The 21,064-nt window shown below is 48.6% G+C and overlaps 1 protein-coding gene across 7 annotated transcripts in view; it reads left to right on the forward strand.

Annotated features, from left to right (window-relative positions):
• Positions 1-21,064, forward strand: part of Large1 (LARGE xylosyl- and glucuronyltransferase 1) — a 507,191-nt gene that overhangs the window by 126,694 nt on the left and 359,433 nt on the right. For all 7 annotated transcript variants that reach the window (XM_078052856.1, XM_078052857.1, XM_078052859.1 and 4 more), the window contains one exon: positions 9,078-9,265. In XM_078052856.1, coding sequence (XP_077908982.1) covers positions 9,078-9,265 — 188 coding nt within the window. The remainder of the gene's footprint in view (positions 1-9,077; positions 9,266-21,064) is intronic.

Consider the following 21,064-nt stretch of genomic DNA (forward strand, 5'->3'; position numbering starts at 1 on the left):
GTCACTTAACCTCTTTGAGCCTCTGTGCCCTTTGGTGTCCAGTGGAGTCTCACGGATGGGTTGTACAAACTGAGTGAATCAAGCTATGGGAAAATGTCAGGAGGCACCGGGTATCCTGACTGCCCAGTGTTTTCCTCTTTTCTGAGCACTCTCTCATCCAGTTAAATCCAGTGCTGTCTAGTCCTGCCCTTGCTGTTTATCCACCCTGCATTACTGCAGAGCCTCCTGGGTCCTCTGCCTCAACCAATCTGTCAACCCTAGAGTTGAATCTCCATCCCTGAACAGTACAATGTGGAGTCTTGAAATATTTAAACCTGCACTGCCCAACAGTGAGGCCACCAGACATAGCAGTTGGACACTTGAAACAGGGCTAGTTACAAGATGTGCTGTCAGTTAAGGGACACTTGTATATCAATGTCTAGGTGTGGGAGAAAGTTGTATTAATTGTATGTTTAAATGCTAATATTTCGGACATACTAGGTGTAGTGAAATATATAATTGAAATTAATTTCTCTTTATTTTCACCGTTTTTAAAGATGACTATGGGGAACCAAATGGATTTTATCAAATTAGGTATTGTCTTGTCTAAGGAATATTGTTTTTTTGTGAGAGAATCATTTCTTGGTATTCGTTGTTCCATCTAGTCTGCATGGAATACATGTGGAGACCTTCAGTGGATGCCTGAAACCATGGGTAATACCAAACCTTACATAATATATTTTTTTCCTACATACATGTAATGATGATGACATTTAATTTATAAATAAGGCATAGTAATAGATTAATAATAATAACAAATACTAACAGAAACATTATAGCAATATACTATAACAAAAGTGAAGTGAATGGGGACTCTCTGGATCTCAAAATATCTTGTGGTGCTGGAATCACCCTTACTGTGATGATGTGAGATGACACAGTGACAACATTATGAGATGAAATGAGGTGAATGACCTAGGCATTGTGATTTGGCTACTACTTAAGGGTTTCTTGAACTTAAGTACTGTAATATTCTGACAGTCCATTTGGTAACTGAGATGGCTATTAAGTGACCAATAGATGGGTAGCATATACTACATGGATGCTCTGGGAAAATGGGTGATTCACACATATCTTGGACATGGTAGAATGAGAAAGCATGAGATTTCATCACCCCACTCACAATGGTGTACAATTTAAATTTAGGAATTTTTTATTTGTGAAATTTTCCTCTTCATACTTTAGACCATGGTTTTAGTTACCTCTGGAAAGCAAAAGTGCGGGTAAGGGAACATTACTGTGTGTAAGTATTTTTTCATAGAATATCTTTTTTTTTAAAGGATAGAAATGGTCCATTCATAAAGAGCAGTACCATACTGAATGATGTGATCAGAAGAGGTTCCACTCATGCTTCCCAGATGTAAGACCAAAGCTCTTTCCTTTTTAGTAGTTCTCCCTTTATCAAGATATATGGCCTTGAAGCAGGACCAGGGCACACCCCTATTTGTTAGTTCCCTTGCTTCTTCTTCCTGATTTGTGGATAGGAGCCAATCATGTTGGTCCTATCCCTAGAATTTGATTGGAGGAGCAGCTAAAATTCAATCCCTTCGTTTTCATTTTGAATCCTACAGCCTCTCACATGGTTCTTATTTAATCACATTTTGCATTTTATTTGATCTCCCTTGACCCTGGCGGCAGCAATGGGCTGTCACACCAAGCTGATAAGGGGCTCCTGCATACTGAACCACTTACCGGGTTCCTGCAGCCATGGTGTGGAGAAGTGATAACTGGCACCAGGCCTCCCGACTCCCTGTGCTTTGGAAATGCTGTGAGGCCCATGCGAAATGCAGAGCAGGCCTTGGAGTTGCTTTTCACGAGAGGAGACAGGCAGGATTCTGGTGATAAGCAACCTGGGTCACCCACGGAGTTGAGTGAAAATGGGTGGAGGAAGATCCGTGTTGGGGGCCCCAGTGAGCCCACTGCCCTTGATCTGTGACATCACAGTGACTTTGAGACCCAAAGGGCACGTTTTCCGGAAGCTAGAGAATTGGGCTTCGCAGCAGGATAAAGACACACCGAGTTGGCAGCCATGGACCCGATGGCTGTTACAACACAATGAACTCCCAAGTTTTCAGTGTCCGTCCCGGGCATATTGAATGTGGCTTTTACTCTTTGGGCCCACATGATCAATTTTTAAACAGTGCCTCCAAGGCCAAGTGCCATTCTCCAAATGAAAAAAGCAATCGGGTGTGCCAGGTTGACAGGCCAAGGACTGTCAGAGGAGGGAGATGCATGTGGCCTAACGTGCTAAGGCGCAGTGGCAGGCATCAAATGCTTCCAGCGTGTTCTCCCTGATGGAGCAGGGCAAGGAGGGAAAGTTACCAAAAGTGAACCTTAGGGGTGACCTCGAATGCACCCGAGGGTGTCTGCAGGGAACGCTATGCCTCAGGGGCCTCTTGATGCACTGAACAGATTTCCTCTCTCCTGTTCCACATGGTAGACAGTCAGGCAGCTAGTTGGCACGCTTTCCTTTAAAAACAGTTTATTGAAACAATACCAGAGTGACTGCAAGGGACCCGAAGGCACATTCGTTTGTCTGTTTATTCAACAGATATGCAGTGACTGCTTTCTGTGTGCCTGGGTATGCGATGAGTAAAACTGTCATGGTCTGTGCCCAAGTGGAGATTAAAATCTAGCAGGCGCGGCAGCCATCAAGCGCGTAATCAATCAAATAATTGTATAATTTTGGAATTTGAGGGAAACATTCATAGCTTAGCGACAGGCATCAAGGGAGGGGACCCCTCAGGCACACAGTCGCCTGAGAAGAGTTCTTTGAGCAGTTAGCATTCGAGATCCAGGCTTCAAGGATGAGAAGCACCCCGTCAAGCAGAGATCAGGGGAAGAAGCATTCCAGAATCCAGAAAAACATTTGTGAAGACTCCGAGCGAGGCCTGTTCCAGAAGCGAACGGGCCAGTGTGAATGGAGTAAGGCAGATTGAAAGGGACAGTGGCCAGAGGTGATGTTGGAAAGATCGCCAAAGTCAAGCCAGGCAGGCCCTTGGAGACGAGGCAGGGTTTGGGATTTGTTTTAAGAGCTGATGAGAAATACTGAGTACTTTTCATTGGGACTTGAATGAGGTGACTGATGCAGTAGGCATACACATGAGATGATGGTGACTTCAGTCCCTGCGGCAGCCACAGAAATGGAGAGAAGTAGATACATCAGAGGCATATTTCAGAGGTAAAAATGTTTGGGTTTGAGGGTGTGCAGATTGGAAAAGGTGGAAAGGGTGAGCAAGCAGTTGAGACTGACTCCCAAGTGTCTCGCCTGAGCGGCAGAGTAAGTGGTGTTGCCCTCTATGGGGTGGAAATATTAGGCAGGAGCATGTTTGGAAGGGGAAATGAGAAGTTTAGGTCTGAGGTGCATGAGGATCTATCCAGTGGGCATAGGAAGGAGACCTCTGTGTATATGTATCTGGAAGTCGATTAGAGCAGCCAGGCTAGAAAAATAAATATGGGAGTCCTCAGCAGGAAGGGTGATTTGCAAGACTTTGGCATGGGGAATCTTCCCTAGGGACAAGGAAGGCGGGGCCCTCCTACCTCATCCTGGAACATTCTTGGAATTTACAAGATGTATGAAATAAACGTCTCAGAGGTCAGAAACTCAGATACCAGAGAAAGATAGTGCATGTCTGAGCAGTTGACTGTTCCTTTGAAATCACAAGTGGCTCAAAGGGACAGATCTTCCTGCCCTGTGGTGAGATGGCCCACCTGATTTGGCTTCCAAGGTAAAGCCATGGGGAACAAGCATGGTTGCATTCTTCTGGAGCTTTGGATTTTTCCAGGAAAGGGGGAGGGATGAGAGAGGCCTGAGAGCCTGCAGAGGGAGGCTGTGGCTCACTCATAATGAGCTGTGGCTTCTAAGCTGAAGGAGAGAGAGTAAAGAAAATCTAGACCTGGCTGGAGAGTGCTGAAGAAAGCCAGCGGATTGGGGCTCCCAATGGCCGTGAAACGTGTGTGCGATGGCAGCCTTGGGGTGAGAGGGGGCTGGGGGCATGGCATTTGAAAATTTTGATGTTCTGCTGTGTTTGTTGATCACACGTTCTCAGATGTGAGTTTGTTCCTGGGAAGTGCTGAATCTTTTGAATAGGGCAGTTTTACGGTGGAATTGGGATGGAGGAAAGAGAGCTCTGAGAATGGGAGGTGGAAACTAAAGTCTTCACGAAGGAGGGAGTGACCAGGAGTCACCAAATGACCATGACCAGGACAGGGAAGGACCCTGGATCACTAAGGAGTGGGGACTTTGAAGTCCATCTGGCCGATGATAACTGTTCACTGATCAGCTTCTGCAAGCCAGACTCTGGGCCAGTAACACCCAAAACAGCGATGTGTGAAACAGAAGGGCCCTGCCCGGTGGTGTTCAGGTCCGACTGGAGAGATGGGGTGGTACAACAGGTATCCTGTGCCAAAGAAGCCGTTTTCAGTTTGTATAGAAAACAGTACTAGAATCTGAGTCCCGGCATTCCAGGTATCTCGCTCAGTGCCCTGTGCTTGGAAGCCTCTGCGGGGGGTCTTGGTGCTCTTCTCTCATGGTTCAAACATCAGAGGAGATTTTGATGGGAAGCTGCCGTGTGAGTCGTCAGAGTCACTGCTAGTCCAAGGGATGCTTTTGTTCGTTAAGAAAATGGTACTTTTCCTTTTAGGAACTCTGCTTCCACTTGCCGGAAAGCCATTGTGATAAAGGCAGTGAACACAGTCTAGGACGAGAGGGCTCTAGCTCAGCTGCAGTCCCTGCACTGGGAGGAGGGGGCGCTCAGGAGCCCTGGAGGTAACCAGTTAGCTGCTAAGGGCTTTAGCACAGGGTTCTCCCACATCCATGTGTACAGGAAGCACATGGGCCTCTTAATAGTGCAGATTCTGATTCAGCAGGGCGGGAGTGCAGCCTGAGGTTCTGCGTTTCCTGCAAGATCCCAGCCATGCTGGAGCAGTTGGCTCAACAGGTGGGCAAGTGTGACCCTTCCTTGGTGTTAGAGGCTGGGCTTAGGGAGGGGCCTCAACACCAACACTGAAGACCTGCCTCCTTTGCATTTAAGGGAGTGTAGTCTAAGGAAGAGAGTTTAGCTACTGCACAGGAAAGGGATGGATGACAATAAAGTGATCTGGGATGTGCTACTGACTCCAGGTAGAGTCTAGACTCCCAGGGAAGCAGAGCCTCCAGGACTGGCCTCCTCAGAGAGGAGGAGCCAGGACTTGAAAGTTGTCCCCAGCCCCAGGCGAGAAAGGAAGCTATTCAAGACAGGGCCAAGGTTGAGGGGACAGCCAGGGGAAAGGCACACAGTGGTGATGTCATGATAGTGTTACTGCTGTTGACCGGTGACGAGTTCTTGCTCCCCGATGTTGAAGAATAACACCAAAGAAGCACGCCGAGGCAAGGCCAGAGTAGAGATTAGAAATTTATTAAAGGACAGAAGAAAAGACTTCTCCCGGAGGAAGAAGGGGACCCAAAAGGTGGAATCCGTGGAAGTGTGGTTGTTTCCCCTTTTTATAGTTCTTTCAGTCATGGAATGTAGGTTGGAAGGCCCCAGGGGTGGGACACAGGTGGGCCAAAGAAGTAGTCTGAGCAGGAAGGACTTCATTATCACTTCTTTGTGATGGGCTCATTAACATTTCTTTGGGATGGGCTGTCTTCAAATCTGTTGGGGGCTGTTCATTAATACTTCCAGGTGGACTTTGGCCTAGGGCCTTTTGGGAACTTCATTAACATTCCATGAGTTGTCCTGTGTTTTCCCTGAGTCATTCCCAGCATGGCCTCCATTTTAGATTTCACTGGGTATTAGACCCGATTTACCTAACTACACTAACTACCTAACTTTAAATCTGGCTTCAATAGTTACAATGCAAACAACGATAATTAAGAAACTAATAGCTGTTGGGGGTTTGCTGCTGTAGGACCCATTTCCTTATAACCTCAGTGAGGTCCAGCTGGCTTTAGGCAATGTTACCGTACCTTCTAGAAGGAATGGGTGACATGGTGTTGAGTGACAGTATTCATCAGATCTTCAGTAGGAATAAGTGGCCCTCATCCTTCAATTACTGTATGCAGCTAGGATGGGTTTGGGATCCTAAGTGATTCTGAAGTGTTTGGGCCATTTCATTTCTTAGATTTATTTTTTTTCCACCGACATTTGCAACCTCTTCAGGTGCCGTGAAAAAGTCACTTCTAACATCCATGATGCTAATTAAAAGACAGCCTCTGGTGTTGATGGGAAGTAGCTGGAGCAGACACTTGGAATGTGGGTTTCTGTCTGGAGTCTTTCAAATGGTAAACTGCCCCCCCCCCCCCCCCCGTGTGTTCCCAATTAGGATACTACAGATGTTGACTCCCTGCACCTAGGTGGAAATTAAGGCTCATCCAGATAGACCTCAGGGTCTGCACTGAGGTATTTTGAGTTACAGGCACTATAAAAGACATAGTGACTTAAGTTTTTATTTAGTTCTAAATTATAAAAGCAACACATGCTTCTTGTATAAAATTTGGGAAATGTATATTCATATACTCTGAAATTATTCAAAATCTATATCCAGTGATAACTTTCAATATGTAAATCCTTCTTTGGTATGTATAAATATGTAGCTATTAGCCCATCTGTATAATATTACTTTGGACTGAGGGGTACTTGTGATTGTCAGTCACTGAGCTTCAAATCCTGCTCTCGTGGCCTCACAGATCCGTGGTTCCTCCGCTGTTCTTCATACACGTGTTTTCCATTGGTGAAGGCAGAGGGGAGGAGACAGATGGGGTAGATTTTTCTAACTGACTGTGCTGGGCAGGGAGTTGGATGTTGGAGTTTAGGCAGGAATGCTTCGCGAGGCCTCTGGGTCACCTGGGATAGCAGGTGGGGGATCTCCTGTCCACCTGGAAGCAATGGAGGCAGCTGGTTGGAGGCTGGCCTTCCTCCTATCCACATTTGCACTTTTGGGGATGGAATTCAGCTGACCTCCTGGTCCTTCCTTTTTCTTGAGTGGATTCCCGTGTTGACTTCCTGGAGTAGCGTCTGATATCAGTTGAGATTTTCCTTAAAACCTATTTTTAGTACACAGAGGTGTCACTGGAAAGTCAAATCCACGAAGGAAGATTTTTCGCCTGCTGGGTTCAATTGGAGATCCCAGTGTGATCGCCAAAGACCAACCTCCGAAGACTCTGTTTCAAAACTCTGTACAAATCATGCAATTTGAAATTAACTTCAGCAGATGGAGAAAGCGGGGAAACGAGTATCTTAAAGGGTTATTTTTTTAAAACGTTATTTAAATATTAATAACATTCCGTGTTATGAACTCCGTGGAATTCAGTTCCCTTGCTGCATTCCCCCAAAGCCTGAATTCATCTATAGCTCTGCTTCAGTTGATAGAGGAATGAAATGAAGGCCACCGGAGCCAGCCAGTGGAGCCAGCAGCTGGACTTGAGCCTCCGCGCTGCCCCTCTCCCTTCCTTCTGCCCACAGTCTTGGAGCTTGGTCGCCCTTAGTCTCTGTGACTTGTGGAGTGTGTGGGCAAGGTCCGCTGTCCCCAGCTCCAGTCCCCTGGGGGGACTTCTCTCCAGTCAACATTCTTGGTTCAGGAGGATTTTGCTTTTTTAGTTTCCCTTTTTAGTTCACCCCCTCCAGCCCTGGGGTCTTTCATCTGTTTCAAAAGAAGGACGTTTAGAAAATTCCGTCCCATTGACTACAGAAGAAAGCCCGGCGTGGACCAGCGAGATGGGCCCCATTAGGTGACGTGCTGAACACAAGCTCTGAAGCTTGAGAGTGTCGCCCCTGGTTAGAGTCTGATTCCGTTTTTTCCTTTAACAGACGAGTATCGGTCGTCTGCAGGTGGCAGGCTGTCTGCTTGAGTCTTAAGGGGCAAGGAGGATCGGATGGGGTGGGGAATATCCAGAGCCTATCTTTTGGAAACTCGAAGGCTGGTGGGGAAAGGAGGGAGTGCCTCTAGACCACTGTAGGGGAGCCCAGAGGTGGTGGCAGAGAGGAGGGTGCCCCTAGGAATAGAGGAGCAGACAGCCAAAGGGGCGATTTCACAGACAGCAGTTCTTTGGGAGTTGGGAGTATTCTGTAGCTGTCCTCAGTGGGTGGTTCTCCTCTGTCAGGGAGTCCAAGTGGGTGTATGCGCCAGCCGTAGCCATGTGACACCTCTGTTAGGGGTGGGTGGAGATGAGACCCTGTGGCCTGTGGGTTCCATTTGCATGTAATGCACATGGTTTTATGATCAGATATTCAGGTGGAAGATCACGGCTCTCTGCTCCATGTGACTTGACCACCTCTCTTGTTTTAAAACATCATGGCCGGATTTCTGCCCTGGTCTAAGGTCAGGCTCCGTAGAGATTATCCGTTTGTTCCTGTCTATGCTCTGCACCTTCTAGCCATTGCCATACTTCTCTGGACATAGCTCTTCTTCCCTTATCAAAGGTAGAAGCTACGAAGGCCGCCCCCCCTGACTGGAGTTTAGGCTTTCAGCGCTGATCGGGGCCCAGGTGCGTGCAGGTGGATGCTGTGGCCCAGCTGATCTCCCTTCCTTTGCGTGTGCTCCTGTGCTGCTTCAGGGGCCTTTGGCAGTCCCTCTGCCTGGCGACAGGGACCATCTGCCATCTTGACCATACAGGAGTCCATCAGCACCTGCACCTGCTCTTCATAGTGGCCCGTGAAATTCTTGATTGTCACATTCTCGGGGCTCCCATGTCTTATGTTGGCCTGTCTCCTTAGGCCACGCTCTTTGACGTTCACCTTGTTCTAGTCTGTGAAAGCACAGCACCGGGCTGGTATTTGGTGGGTAATAGGTGCCGACTAAATGCTCCTTTAACCTGTGTTAGAAGCACCTGTGCATATGCCTGCTCTGGAGGGCCCTCACAGAGTCCGTTATTAACGTATTTAACTGCCTCCGTTTGGATAGACTGCAGCCACCTCTGTCATCTCTTGTGACAGAGATGAGCAGGAAGTCACCCACCAGAGAACTCTTTAATCCAGGCTCTGTGGGACGGTTCTCCTCTGCTGATTGCATCCGGGTACCACGCCAAGGACTCAGCCCTCCCTCTCTGCTCTTCCTTTCAGAAAGTATTATGAGGGAGGCCGAGGACCTCATGCTCCGGACAGAGACACGGCGCTGGGATTAGGGATTGCCACTTCTGAGAGGATGCTGGGGATCTGCAGAGGGAGACGGAAATTCCTGGCTGCCTCTTTGACTCTGCTCTGTATCCCGGCCGTCACCTGGATTTACTTGTTTGCTGGGAGCTTCGAAGGTAAGGAGGGAAGACAAAGAGAGAGGGAAGGAGGGAAGGCAGGGAAGACTGGCTGTCAGAGGCTCCCAGAAAGGGCCTCAGGGCCATCTGATGGCAAGGTCGCATTTGGTAGAAGGCCAGAATGGATGTCTGGTCCCAGGAAAGGACCTGGCTGGGGCTGCACAGGTGGCTGGGAGACAGTCACCAACGTGAGGTTAGATGGTGGGCACACCGAGTCCCGCACCCTTGGGTCAGACGGCTCACTGTGTTGATGGTGGGGGAGGTTGAACCGTGGAGAATAACTCCGCTCTTCGAGGAGACAGGGTCCCACTCTCCCATCCACCTGCTCGTTCATTTCTTCACACATTCAGCGTTTTGGTGTTGTCTGATGTCTGCCTTCAACCCCGCGCTGAGATGGATGGGGAGATAACAGTGCTGGACACTCCGGGGCTGCTGGAGGAGACAGGAGCTTAACAAATGGTCGCCGCACACAGCGGTGCGTGTTCTGCTGGAGGAAGCGGGGCTGCCGTGGGAGGGGTCTGCTGGAGTGTCAGGCCCCGACTGGGGAGGAAAGATGATCCATCGTCCTGAGAAGCCCAGCACAGGGACGCGAGAAAGCATGGCCCTCCCCAAAGAGACAAACACAAATGACCATCCCCGGCACTCTCCAGAGGTCCACAGGAAAGACAGGATGGGCCACTTTTCCAGAGAGCTATTTCAAATGCAGGGCAGTGTTTTGGGTTTCCAAGATGGCGCCCCAGCATTGGGGGAGAAGGAGTGGCAATGTTGAGGTGCAGATTTTCTTCATATTTCTCTCCCCCATACTTGAATTATAAGGGAAAAAAAACATTCAAAGGAAAATATGTCTCAAGGAAGTCATTTCCATGTTTTAAAACATTTCTTTTATGCATAATTTTATTGACAGCTCAAGGCTACCTTTTAATTAGGAGCTCCTCTTTCCTTCCTGAGATGGGCCTTGAGTTCGCCAGAGTGAATGGGAGCAAGGTGGAGGGAGCTAGCCGTGTGCTAGCAGAGCAGGGAGGGTCAGGATTCCCAGCCCAGTGCTGGGGCCCAGTGCCACACCCCTGTTACGGCTCCAATCCCTTAGCGACATCCCTGAACTGGTCATCTGAGCTGTCAGATGGAGTAGGGTGTGCCCGGGCATTGGATGGTGAACTTCTGCAAAGGGATCCGAGAAAGGGCACCTGGCTGTTGATCTACTTAGAAGAGACAGGAGGAAGCATTCTCCCCAGGAGGGCCAGGAGGAGGCCTTTCAACAGAGCACTGAGGCCACTAGGCCCGCGTCAGTATAAGAGGATAGCTGCCGCTCTGCAGGGTAACCAAACTGGTTTTCACTACAATCGCCAAACAATAATGGTGGCGGTGCCGAAGCCACAGTGTGAACAGCGGGTATTGTGAGCTCTTCTTAGGGCCAGGCCAGTCTTTTTTCACAATGACCCTATGCAGATCCTATTAATATCCCTGTTTGACAGATGGCACCTAAGTTTTGGTGATCTGCCCCAGGCCTCCAAGCCAGTCACAAAGGAACTCCCAGTCAGACTCAAGAGTCTAAGATTTTCTAAGACACCATGCTATAGATGGGGCTTCACGAGGTGTTCAATTTGAACATATGAAGTGAGGCGGAGGGAGGGTGGCCACCCGTGGCCGATGGTGTGGGTTCCCAGAGAGCAGGGATGTGACAAGAGTGCCACGTGGTCTTTCTGTAGGAAAGTTGTTGGATTTTGATTTGTGCTCCATGGCAGAAACCCGGCTTAAAGAGTTCTGGTGGTTAATCTAATTAGTGAGTTCAGTGATAGTTCAAGTGTCAGGTAGGGTTGGATCCAGGGGCTCAAAAGATGTTTTGGTAGCCGGGTCTTTCTGTATCCCTCTGTGGGACCGTTCTTCTCTCCATTGGTATCTGTCAGGGTGAATTTTCGTACATAGAGCTAGTTTGTGGTTTGCATATTATCTTCACCAATCCCAGGAGGAGTTACCCAGAGCCCAGTATTGCTTCTCATTGGATGGCCTGAGTTATGGTACTGAAACCAGCCCCTGTGGCTGGTGGAGACTGATGAGGGAACCCTGAGCCCTGTCACCACTTTTCCTGGTTACAGGGTGAGGGGGGAGGGTTGCCTGAAACATGAAGTGAGGCGGAGGGAGGGTGGCCACCCACCCGTGGCCGATGGTGTGGGTTCCCAGAGAGCAGAGATGGGAGGTGGAGCCCGGAACTCATGGTTTGTGCTCATGGTTTGACATTAAAGACCTGGGGGTGCCATGCTGCAGGCCCAGCCCCGGGTGCTGGAGTGACGGTGCTCACTGGCTTAGTGTGAAACGCCAGATTGGCAGATAATTATGGGGAATTGGGAGCACTGAGGAAATACTGCAGGTGACACACACAGACTGGGTTATACTGTCCACAGGACCCTGAGGACTAAACCCACGCTGGGGCATCACAGACTGCATGATGCAGGGGTTGGGCGTGTGGGCACCCTAACAGAAGTGTCCAGCTACAACGGCAGACTTCAGGCCTCTGAACCTGGCAGTTAGTCCACGGCTGGGCCGCTGCGTTTCTTTCTGGGCTCCGGGCTGTTAGAACAGTCTAGACAAGTCGGCCCACTCAGGTGCATGGCAGTGCCCTCCAAACCTGGTCACACACGAAACAGCGGAAAGAACCCCAGCTGCTGACGCCGGAGCCGCCGAGCGAGGCTCAGGGTGTGCCTGTCAGAGGCTGTCACCCGAAAGAGGTGACAATTGCTCTGGTGGCCCCTGAGTCTGTGGAGGGACGTGGCAGGGAGCCCAATGTCAAGGTCCTCATAATGAAGACCATCTGTCCAAAATTGGAACGAGCTGCCCAGGAGGGAGAGAAACGCTCGCTGTGAGAAATGCACTCACAGGTGTCCTGTGCCCAGGAGGGAGTCCAGCAAGGGGGCAAGTACACGGGGTGGCCCTTGTGGCCTGACTGGGGACCCCAGAAGAGGCTGAGGAGTTACCCAGAGACAAAGCTGTCCCCCACAGAGTGCCTGCCAGTGGCCAGGACACCTGGACCTGCAGAGAGGCTCCTCTCTGTAGCTGAGCATCTCCGTGGAGGTGAGATCCTGGCTCCCGGGGCCATTTGTCATTATTGACACCCTGGAGTTTTGGCTTCGTGGCAGGTGAAGCCATAAATAAGGGCCGAGCTGCTGCCTGGATTCATAACCACATGACTCTTCGTGGTGTGGGGTTCACTTTTTTTTTTTAAGCCTGTTTAATATCAAGGTCTCCTGAGAGCAGAGCCAGGCATTCCCTCTGGGATGCAGCTGCTGCCAGCTCTGAGGTTAAGGGTTGGATTACCTGGAGCAGCAATGTAGGAGGGGAGGGAGCTGATGGGGTCAGGCCAGGCGGGCTGGGGGACAGGTCAGCTAGGTTAGCTGAGTGACTCGGGCACAGTGGTGCTACTTGTCTCCTTCAGTGTGGATGAAGTTGTCCACATGAAGCCCATGTGTGGGGTTGCCAACCTCTGCAGACAGGGCTGGGATTCTGAGCGGCTGATGTCATTGGAGTAACTAGACGGCTTTCTCCAGTTGCGGGTTGGGGGATGACAGGAGAGGGAGTGGGCGGAGATTTGTCCTGAGCGTGGGACCAGGGTCAGTGCATAAGACTCATGGGGAAGCAGACATGGCCCTGAGGTGAGAAGGCTCTTCCTAATAGATCTCCGGCAAGTGGGGAAGAGATCCTGGCTCCCGGGGCCATTTGTCAATGGCCAAGTGACCGAAGTGGCACCCCCTTTCTCCACAGAAAAGTCTTAATGGGACTTCTCCAGAAATCTTCACCAGGGCTGATTTTAGGACTGTCAGCAAAAGAGTCTCTCCAAGAGCTCAATGTAGATAAACTTCCTATTTTTACATCGCCCTGTTTACTTGGCCACGGGCCGAGAAGATACCAGCTCTCCAGGAGCTGGACAGCCCCTTACTAGTTTATCACAAACATGTATCCAGAAGTGTAGTTTGAAGAACTGTGCAAACAAGGACTCTGGCCTTGAGCTGGGCTTCACAGAGATGTCTACATTTTTAAGATAAGTTACAACTGGGCTCCATGGTAACAGCGGGCAGGGGGAGGACAGAAAGGGGACATGAAGCTCCCCCCTTCTCAGGTATGGTCCTTGAAGAGTTAACTTGCCCAGTGAAAGAAAAAGCTGCTTTTATGTGAATTTCTGCAGACTGTGAGCTTCTGAGCCCCTCCCCTTACACACTGGGGATAAAACTCCGAAACTCCCTGAACTCGGGGTTCAGGGGATTGATTGGTTACAGTAAAACCTGTAAAACCCTCTGAACCTGGCTGCAGCCAAATAAAACTGTTTCCTGCTGTCTTGGGTGCCCTGCCTCGTCTGTCCCTACAACATGACTGCAGGTGAAGGATGCTAATCGGGTGGTGTTTTTGCCGGACCTTAACCCCAAGTTCCTAGACCCACCTTCCCCACTTCTCCCCCTACCTGCAGTCCCCCTCCTCTATCTTGGTGACCACGCAGCCATGGAGACCTCCGCTCTGCACTTTGAAGTGTTGTCCTCCTGCTTCTCCCTCCTCCCGCCACCCCTGGGATGCCCCTTCCTGCTGCCTCTGGTCCTGGTCTCTGGCAGCTGCTGTTGACTGGTGGCTCCTACAGCTGCTGTGCTCTTTGTCCCCTGGCCCATCTCCTGATGTCCCTCCATCATCTGCCCTGCCACACTGACTCCTTCGGAGCCTGGTCTGCTGTGCTCTTCCCTCTCGAGACCCTCTCTGACCCCCTCTTCCTTCCCTGCGCAGCACCTAGCCTGGCTGGCATGGGTGCTCGGGTCCCAGTCCCCTCTTTCTGTTAGCCCTCTCTCCCCTGCGCTTCCCCTTCCTGCACACAGCACTTTGCTTTTCCTGTTCTCATGTCCACCGGCTGGGACACAGCAGGAGGGAGGGTGCCTTGCTCTCTGGTTCTTCTTTTTCACCTGCAACTGTGACAGCACCGTAGAAGATTTGCTTCCAAATGTTTGTTGAATGACCGAGAGAATAAAGGTGCCCTCCTGGCTTTGCCTGCCCACAGCTCCAGCGATCGCCTCCTGCAGTTGGCACAGGTTCCTCACTGTGACTCAGGATCTGCCAGTCTCTCGCCTCCCCGGCCCTCTGTGTCTGTCTTCACTCAGGCTGAGCTTGGCGCCCTCCTGCCCTCCTGCTTCCTCCTTCTGTGTTCCTTCTCCCAGGATGGGGAGCCCCTCCTCCAGTCACCACCTTCAGTGCCCACATTCCGTGTCATTTCTCCCTAATATCAGCCCCATGTGGAAGCCAGCACTCATCAGTGATGGGGTGTCATGTCCACTCGCCGGGGACTTTCTTGCGATAAGCGTCAGTTTCGCCCATTCCATCTCCAGCGCCCCCTGCCTTCACCATTCACCCCGAGTGGGTCCTTGCTAAACGCTGGCTGGAAAGGATTCTTCCCTCCAAACACCACCTGGAGGGACACTTCCCCTGCTTAAGGGGAGCAAGCACCGCGGGGCTCCCAGGAGCATCTGTGATTTTGAGACCTGAGGACATGGTGCCCAGAACCTCTCCTTCTTTTGGGCTGTGATGTGAATTCTTGGACTTGAGTAATCCCACCCATGATCAACTCCATTTGGATTCAGATCTGCCAGCTCCTTTCCACCAGAATCACCTTTTCTCGTGGGATGACAGGCTTTATTGGTGGGGTAAGGTCCTTTCAAGGGGAGGAGTTCAGCTATCACTGAGGTAGCCTGTGGGGCCTGCAAAGCCACTGGTAACATTGTTCACACCTGCTGCCCCCCTCCCCCCGCCATAACTCAAACAGCTGGTGAGAAGCCTCCCATGGTAGGGGGAGCAGGTCAGGGAGAGTGGTGCATTATTTGAAAGTGGATGTCTTCAGAGCCTGCAGTGCTGAACATTAAAGCCAGCTTCAGGAGCAAGTGTAGAGTATTCATTTTGAACACTGTGTCTTTCCTAAAACTGTGGGTCACTCTGTTCTCTCAACTCAAACTCCTCTTGGAATGAACGTGTTTGAGAGTCATCATAATAAAATTTCAAAAGAAAGGAAGGGGGTCCTACTGTCTGACCATGTTGCAGAGTTGGATTGAGAACCGCCAAGTTCTAAGCCAAAGCTTTTTATTTGCATTATTATTCTGAGGGTCTCAGGGTACAGGTGCAGAGTAGGGGAGAAGGAATGTATTTCATCCAAGGTGGGCTTGTCCCAGGTTTGTGTGCACTACCCCCATTCTTCAGCCCAGAGAATGTGCCAGAAGCTTTGTGAACTCAGACTATAGAGACAAGAGTGAATAATTTGCTGGAGCTTCAGTATCCCCAGAGGCTAGGCCACGTGGCAGCTGTGATGGCAGCAGAGCCCATTTCTGCCTTCCTGCCGATGGTCTGGATGTATCACTTAATAAGGATATTATGGGGTATAAGAACCCAAGATGCTAAATGCAAAATGAAATGCAAAGTGTAATATAAAAGTTGTATTGATTTTTTTAATGGATCAAAAATGAAGAGCTCTTCTAGCTAGTGCTTAATAGCTGTTAGTGCTGCACTTGAGCAAATCTTACAGAGAATGCAAATGTGAAGCTGAGAGTCAGTGGCATCATGGCTCCAGGGCCACAGCGCACAGTAGGGCAGCAAGTGCCTGTAGTATTTCTGAAAGAACCAAGAAAGAGTCTCTTAGAAGTCTTGGCATCCAAAAGGGCAGTGGAGCGCCTTGGTTTTGTAGGTTGTGAGGGGGTTGCTGCGATGACCTCTGTTTTTCTTGTACCCAACCTTCAATCTTAAGTTAATATTGACCCTCCTGCAGAGTGGAGAAAATGACCAGTGGATCACTTGACTGAATCTTCTGGAAGAGCTTATAACAAGATCTTGGACCAGGAATCAGGGAACCTGCTTTTTGTTGTTGTTGTTGTTGTTGTTTGTTTGTTTTGTTTTGTTTTAAATTCTAGTTCCTAGCTCGAATAGTAGTGCCCCCTTTTACCTAGTTAAGTTACTCATAGACACCTATAGCCTGTCATGTAGCCTGGAAATATTAAATGGAAAATCGTAGAAATAAAGAATTTACAAATTTTTTGTTGTTTGTTTGGGTCTTGTTATTTTTTGTTTGTTTGTTTTTTGGTGCTGGGAATTTAACCCCGAGATTTACCACTGAACCCCATATCACCATCCTTTTTATTGTATTGTATTTTTTTTTTTTTTTGAGATAGGCCCTCACTAATTTTCTTAGGATATTGCTAAGTTGCTTAGACTGGCATTGAATTTGTGATCTATCCTCCCAAGCTGTTGACATTACAGCTGTGCAGCAGTACCCCCAGCTAACATTTTATAAGTGGCACACCCTTCTGGGTAGTATGGTGAAATCTCACTCTGTCTGCTGTTTTGCCCAGGACACAAATTATTCTTTTGTCCAGTGAATCCACCTTGTATATGCTACCCACCCATTAGCTACTTTGTCACTGTCTCAATTATCAGGTTGACTATTTTAGTATCATATTACTTGCATTTAACTTTTATTTTATTTAATAACAGCCCCAAAGTACAAAATTAGTGATGATTTCAGTTTGTACAGGCCAAAAAAATCTGTGAAGTACTTTAAGTGAAAGGGTGAAAAGTCTCCACTAAGGAAAAGAAAAAAAAAAAAAATCGAATGCTGACATTGCTAATATCTGCAGTAAGAATGAATCTTCTCTCTGTAAAATTGTACCGAAATAAGAAGAAACGTGGGCTCATTTTGCTGTCACACCTCAAACTGCAAAAGTTATGACCACAGGGCCTGAAATGTGCTTCATTCAAATAGAAAAGGCATTAAATTGGTGTCTGTGTGTGCAGGAAAATCATAGTATCCCCAGGGCTCTGTGCTCCCTGCAGTTCTAGGCATCCCCTGGGGGTCTGGGAACATGTCCCCCTCAGATAAGGAGAAATTCTCTTTTTGTTTCCTATGGTTATTGTAATAAATCACCATAAGCTTGGTATCTTAAAAAATACCCACATTCCTTTCAGAGGTAAGAAGTCCCAAACTGTTCTTCCTGGGCTGAAGTCAGGGTGTCCTGGGGCTGGTTTCTTCCGGAGTCTCAGGGAAGACTCCAGCCCCTGACCTGTATTAGCTTCTCAGGTTGCCCACAGCCCTTGCCCAGGGCTCCTTCCCTATCTCCAGAGCCCAGAGTAGCATCTTGCCCTCACTTGGGTCTCTGCTTCTGTCCACACTTCCCCCTCTTTGATTGTGACTCACCTTTCTGTTTCTTCTCCCTTTTTTTTTTCTTCTTTTTTGGTACCAGGAATTGAATTCAGGGCCACTCGACCACTGAGCCACATCCCCAGCCCTATTTTGTATTTTATTTAGAGACAGGGTCTTACTGAGTTGCTTAGCGCCTCACCATTGCTGAGGCTGGCTTTCAACTCGTGATCCTTTTGCCTCAGCCTCCCAAGCTGCCGAGATTACAGGTGTGCACCTCCGTGCCTGGCTGCTCAGCCTTCTTCTTGCAAGGACCCTTTGGTTACGTGGGGCCCACCCAGATTATCCAAGATAATCATGTTCTCGTGAAATCCTGGGTTGAAGTGCACCTGCAGAGTCCCTTTGCCATGTGAGGTGACATTCACAGGTTGTAGTGATCAGGGCACCTTCTCCTGCATCCTTTCCATCCTTTTGTCCTTTAGGGACAAAGTGAAGGATGTTGTACCAACCACGTCTTATGTGAATATCTTATTCTGCCTGGAGTTTACAGAGCTTTGATCTTAATTTGATATTTAAATATCCAACAAAGTTCCCATCCCCTGAAAAAAGCATCGTGTTCAGAGGTATCATTGTGAATTGACTATAGAATTTGGCGTCATAATAATATGTGTCTCACAGGCATTTAATCAGTAACCAATGGTGGGTTAAGGTTTTCTAAAAAGGAAGGTCTGGAAGTCCTGGTGGTGATTTCATTTATTTTGGTTTTGGGGACCAATTTGACAAAAGAAGGATGCTTGTTTCAGGGAGACCTTTTGATGATTGAGTAGGTGGGTTAATATTAACTAAAACATGGCCGTTGGTATAGCTGCCTTGGGAAGCCCTGTGGCTTGATCAAGTAAAGCCAAGCGTGCCCCTTGACACATCCGTTCTCTCCCCAGCAATGCAGCACAGGAGTGAGCGTACTTGTGCACAAAGGACTCGTCCTAAGGTTCATGTCGGCATTACTTATGGTAGCGCACAAACTGGAAACTAGAGAGTGTCCATGAGTAGTAAGATACATGAATAGTTTCGTGTTTATGTAGTGCAGTGCTGTGAAGCAGGAAAATGAAGATACAGTGTTGAGCAATGAAGAAGACACAAGCTAATAAAGATCAATTCCAACTCCATAAAGTTCAAAACCAGGCAAGCTTGCTGGAGGCCCCTACCAGTCCATATGGTGGACCGCCCTGGGGCAGCAGGAAGACTTCAGGCTACTGTTAATAACTTCCTTTTTAACCTTGAGATGACTGTACAGGTGTGTCACTTTCTGGTAACTCACCAGGTAGTTCACTTATGATGGGCTGACTTTACAGGGTAAGTGATTCTGTTTTTAAGTCTATGCAAATCCAGGTAGTTAAGTAAGTAGCTAAATCTGAAGTGATTTGGTAGGTTTGCAGTCTTTTTAGATGAGAGGAATTTTACTCACCTTTGGGATTTATGAATTGATGTTGCTGTTTAACTTTGAAATTCAAATGCTTCTTAAGCATGAAACTTTTCTTTGGGGATTGATGTTCAATGCTTCGGCATAACTGCACGCCTTCTTTTCCTTCCTGATATACTTCACTGTTTGGACAGATATTCACTGTAGGAGGGTTTGATCAGAACATTGACCTCAGGATCTGAAATTTGTTCATCAAATCCTTCTTCTGAATGAATGTTTTCATCCACAGCAGCATTCCTACCAGAACGGTGGCAATATCATAGCCCCAGTTAATATCAAGATGCTGTTATTATTGCTTAACATGCACACTGAGCCACAGTAGATACGGCTGTTTCCAGCTGCATCAGTCAATAAACATATATCTGCATAAGATCCTTGTGCTTGGAAAAAAGATAGAGAACTCTATTGTGGAAGATATGGGAACTGCAAAGAAAATGCACTGTGAAGCTACAACCAGACTGGAAAAGGTAATAGCTGTTTCCACTGATGGCCTGTGAAACAGATTTGGCTGCTTCTCGCCAGCAGTTGTGTTGAACATGGCCTGCCCATGGTTTTTACCATTTATTAATTCCTTGCTAACAGTTAAATATTGGGAGATTACCAATAAAAACGAGGATTTTTCCTTTCCTTAAAAAAAAAGGGAAAGGTCTAGAAAAACCAGACTTTTGTTTCATTGCAACAGCCATCAGTTGGAACTGGGTGACAGCCATACCTTTGCCCAGTGTTTGAAGGTGCCAGTTGCTCCATCCTTCCTTGCCCGTTCCTGGGTCACCCCCACATTGAGGTTGTGCATCAAGAATGGAGAAGACGGGCCTTCTGGCGTCTAATTGTGTTGCTTGTTGACCTTGCCTGGCTCGACTTTGAGTTGACTCCTTTTGGCTTTCCCTGCCTGCTGCTGGGTTAGCGATTTGCTCGTAGATACTTATTTATTCTGCCAGACAACTTCACACTTGTCTCGTTTCATCGATGGGGACACTGAGTCTCCAGGATGTTAAGCAGTTTGACTAACCCCCTCGTCCCCCCCGTCTGGTCAGTAGGGAGCTGGCCTTGTCTGAAAAGGTACACTGCAGACTCCCAGGAACTTGCGGATGTAGAAACAGCTGGGGGATGTCACTTGAAAGTCAAGTCGCTCCAGTTTTAGACAAGGACGAGGCAAACCCTGAGATGAGTGACAGGGGGCTGCTGTCTTGGATGGAGAGGCTGACCGTGTTCTGTGGCTAGCCGGATTATTCTAAGCCAATCGGAACAGAAAATTTGATTAGTCCTTTAATGCAATTTGCATTTTGTTTCTGCCGTAGACTCATACAATTAAGAGCAGGGACGGACAGTGAGAATCAGCCAGCAGGCTCAGAACCTGAGCAGATAAAACCTTGAGCACCACACAAGGACTTTTTATAGGGCAGGGTGATGGTGAGGTGACCATGTCCCCTAAGGACAATCAGGCCCGAGTTTAAATTTTAGCCACACCATTTAAATCACAGGGTAACAATAGACAAGTTACTCATCCCTGAGGGTCTATTTTTTCTTCGTTAGAAGGGTGCGTCGCGTGTGGCCCATCCAGCCAACTAAACCAGCTGCTGTATCGGGTGGTGGTCCAGTAACTCTGCATTTTCCTTCCTTCCTTGTATTTTCCCAGAATCCAGGGACACTTCCTGGAAGGGTGCAAAAGGTCGCTCACCTGGTCCAAAAGCCCTTTGCTTTGCAGCTGAGGAGACTGAGACTTGGAGACGGCAAGGTCACTCTTCATGCAGCCTTAGCAGTCCTGGTGGCAGAATGGGGCCCACTGCCCATGGGGTGTGTTGGCACTCAGTTCCCGTCTCCTTTGTCACTGAGTAAGAACCAGAGCTGAAAGACAGGGACAGGCCACACTCGTTTGTTGGAATCTATGTGTATTTGCAGGCGTTTGTAGCCCTCCCTTGGCCTTAGAAAGGGACAGAGGAGATGCTGGGACACAGAAATGCTCCCCCAGAGCACGGTGAATGCATGGCCAGCTTTGGAGACAGGTAAATGACCAGTTGTGAGCACTTTGAAGAATGACAGTGTAGAAAGGGCCATCCCCTGTTGTAAAGTCTAATCGCTTCCCTGACAGATTTGCCAGTGGATCGGCACATCTGGTTCCAGCGCCCAGACATTCCTTTACATGCTCTGTGTCCGCAGCGGAGTCACTTTTCCTCTCTCA

The sequence above is a fragment of the Ictidomys tridecemlineatus genome, chromosome 6 (assembly GCF_052094955.1).
Source record: "Ictidomys tridecemlineatus isolate mIctTri1 chromosome 6, mIctTri1.hap1, whole genome shotgun sequence".
NCBI lineage: Eukaryota > Metazoa > Chordata > Mammalia > Rodentia > Sciuridae > Ictidomys > Ictidomys tridecemlineatus.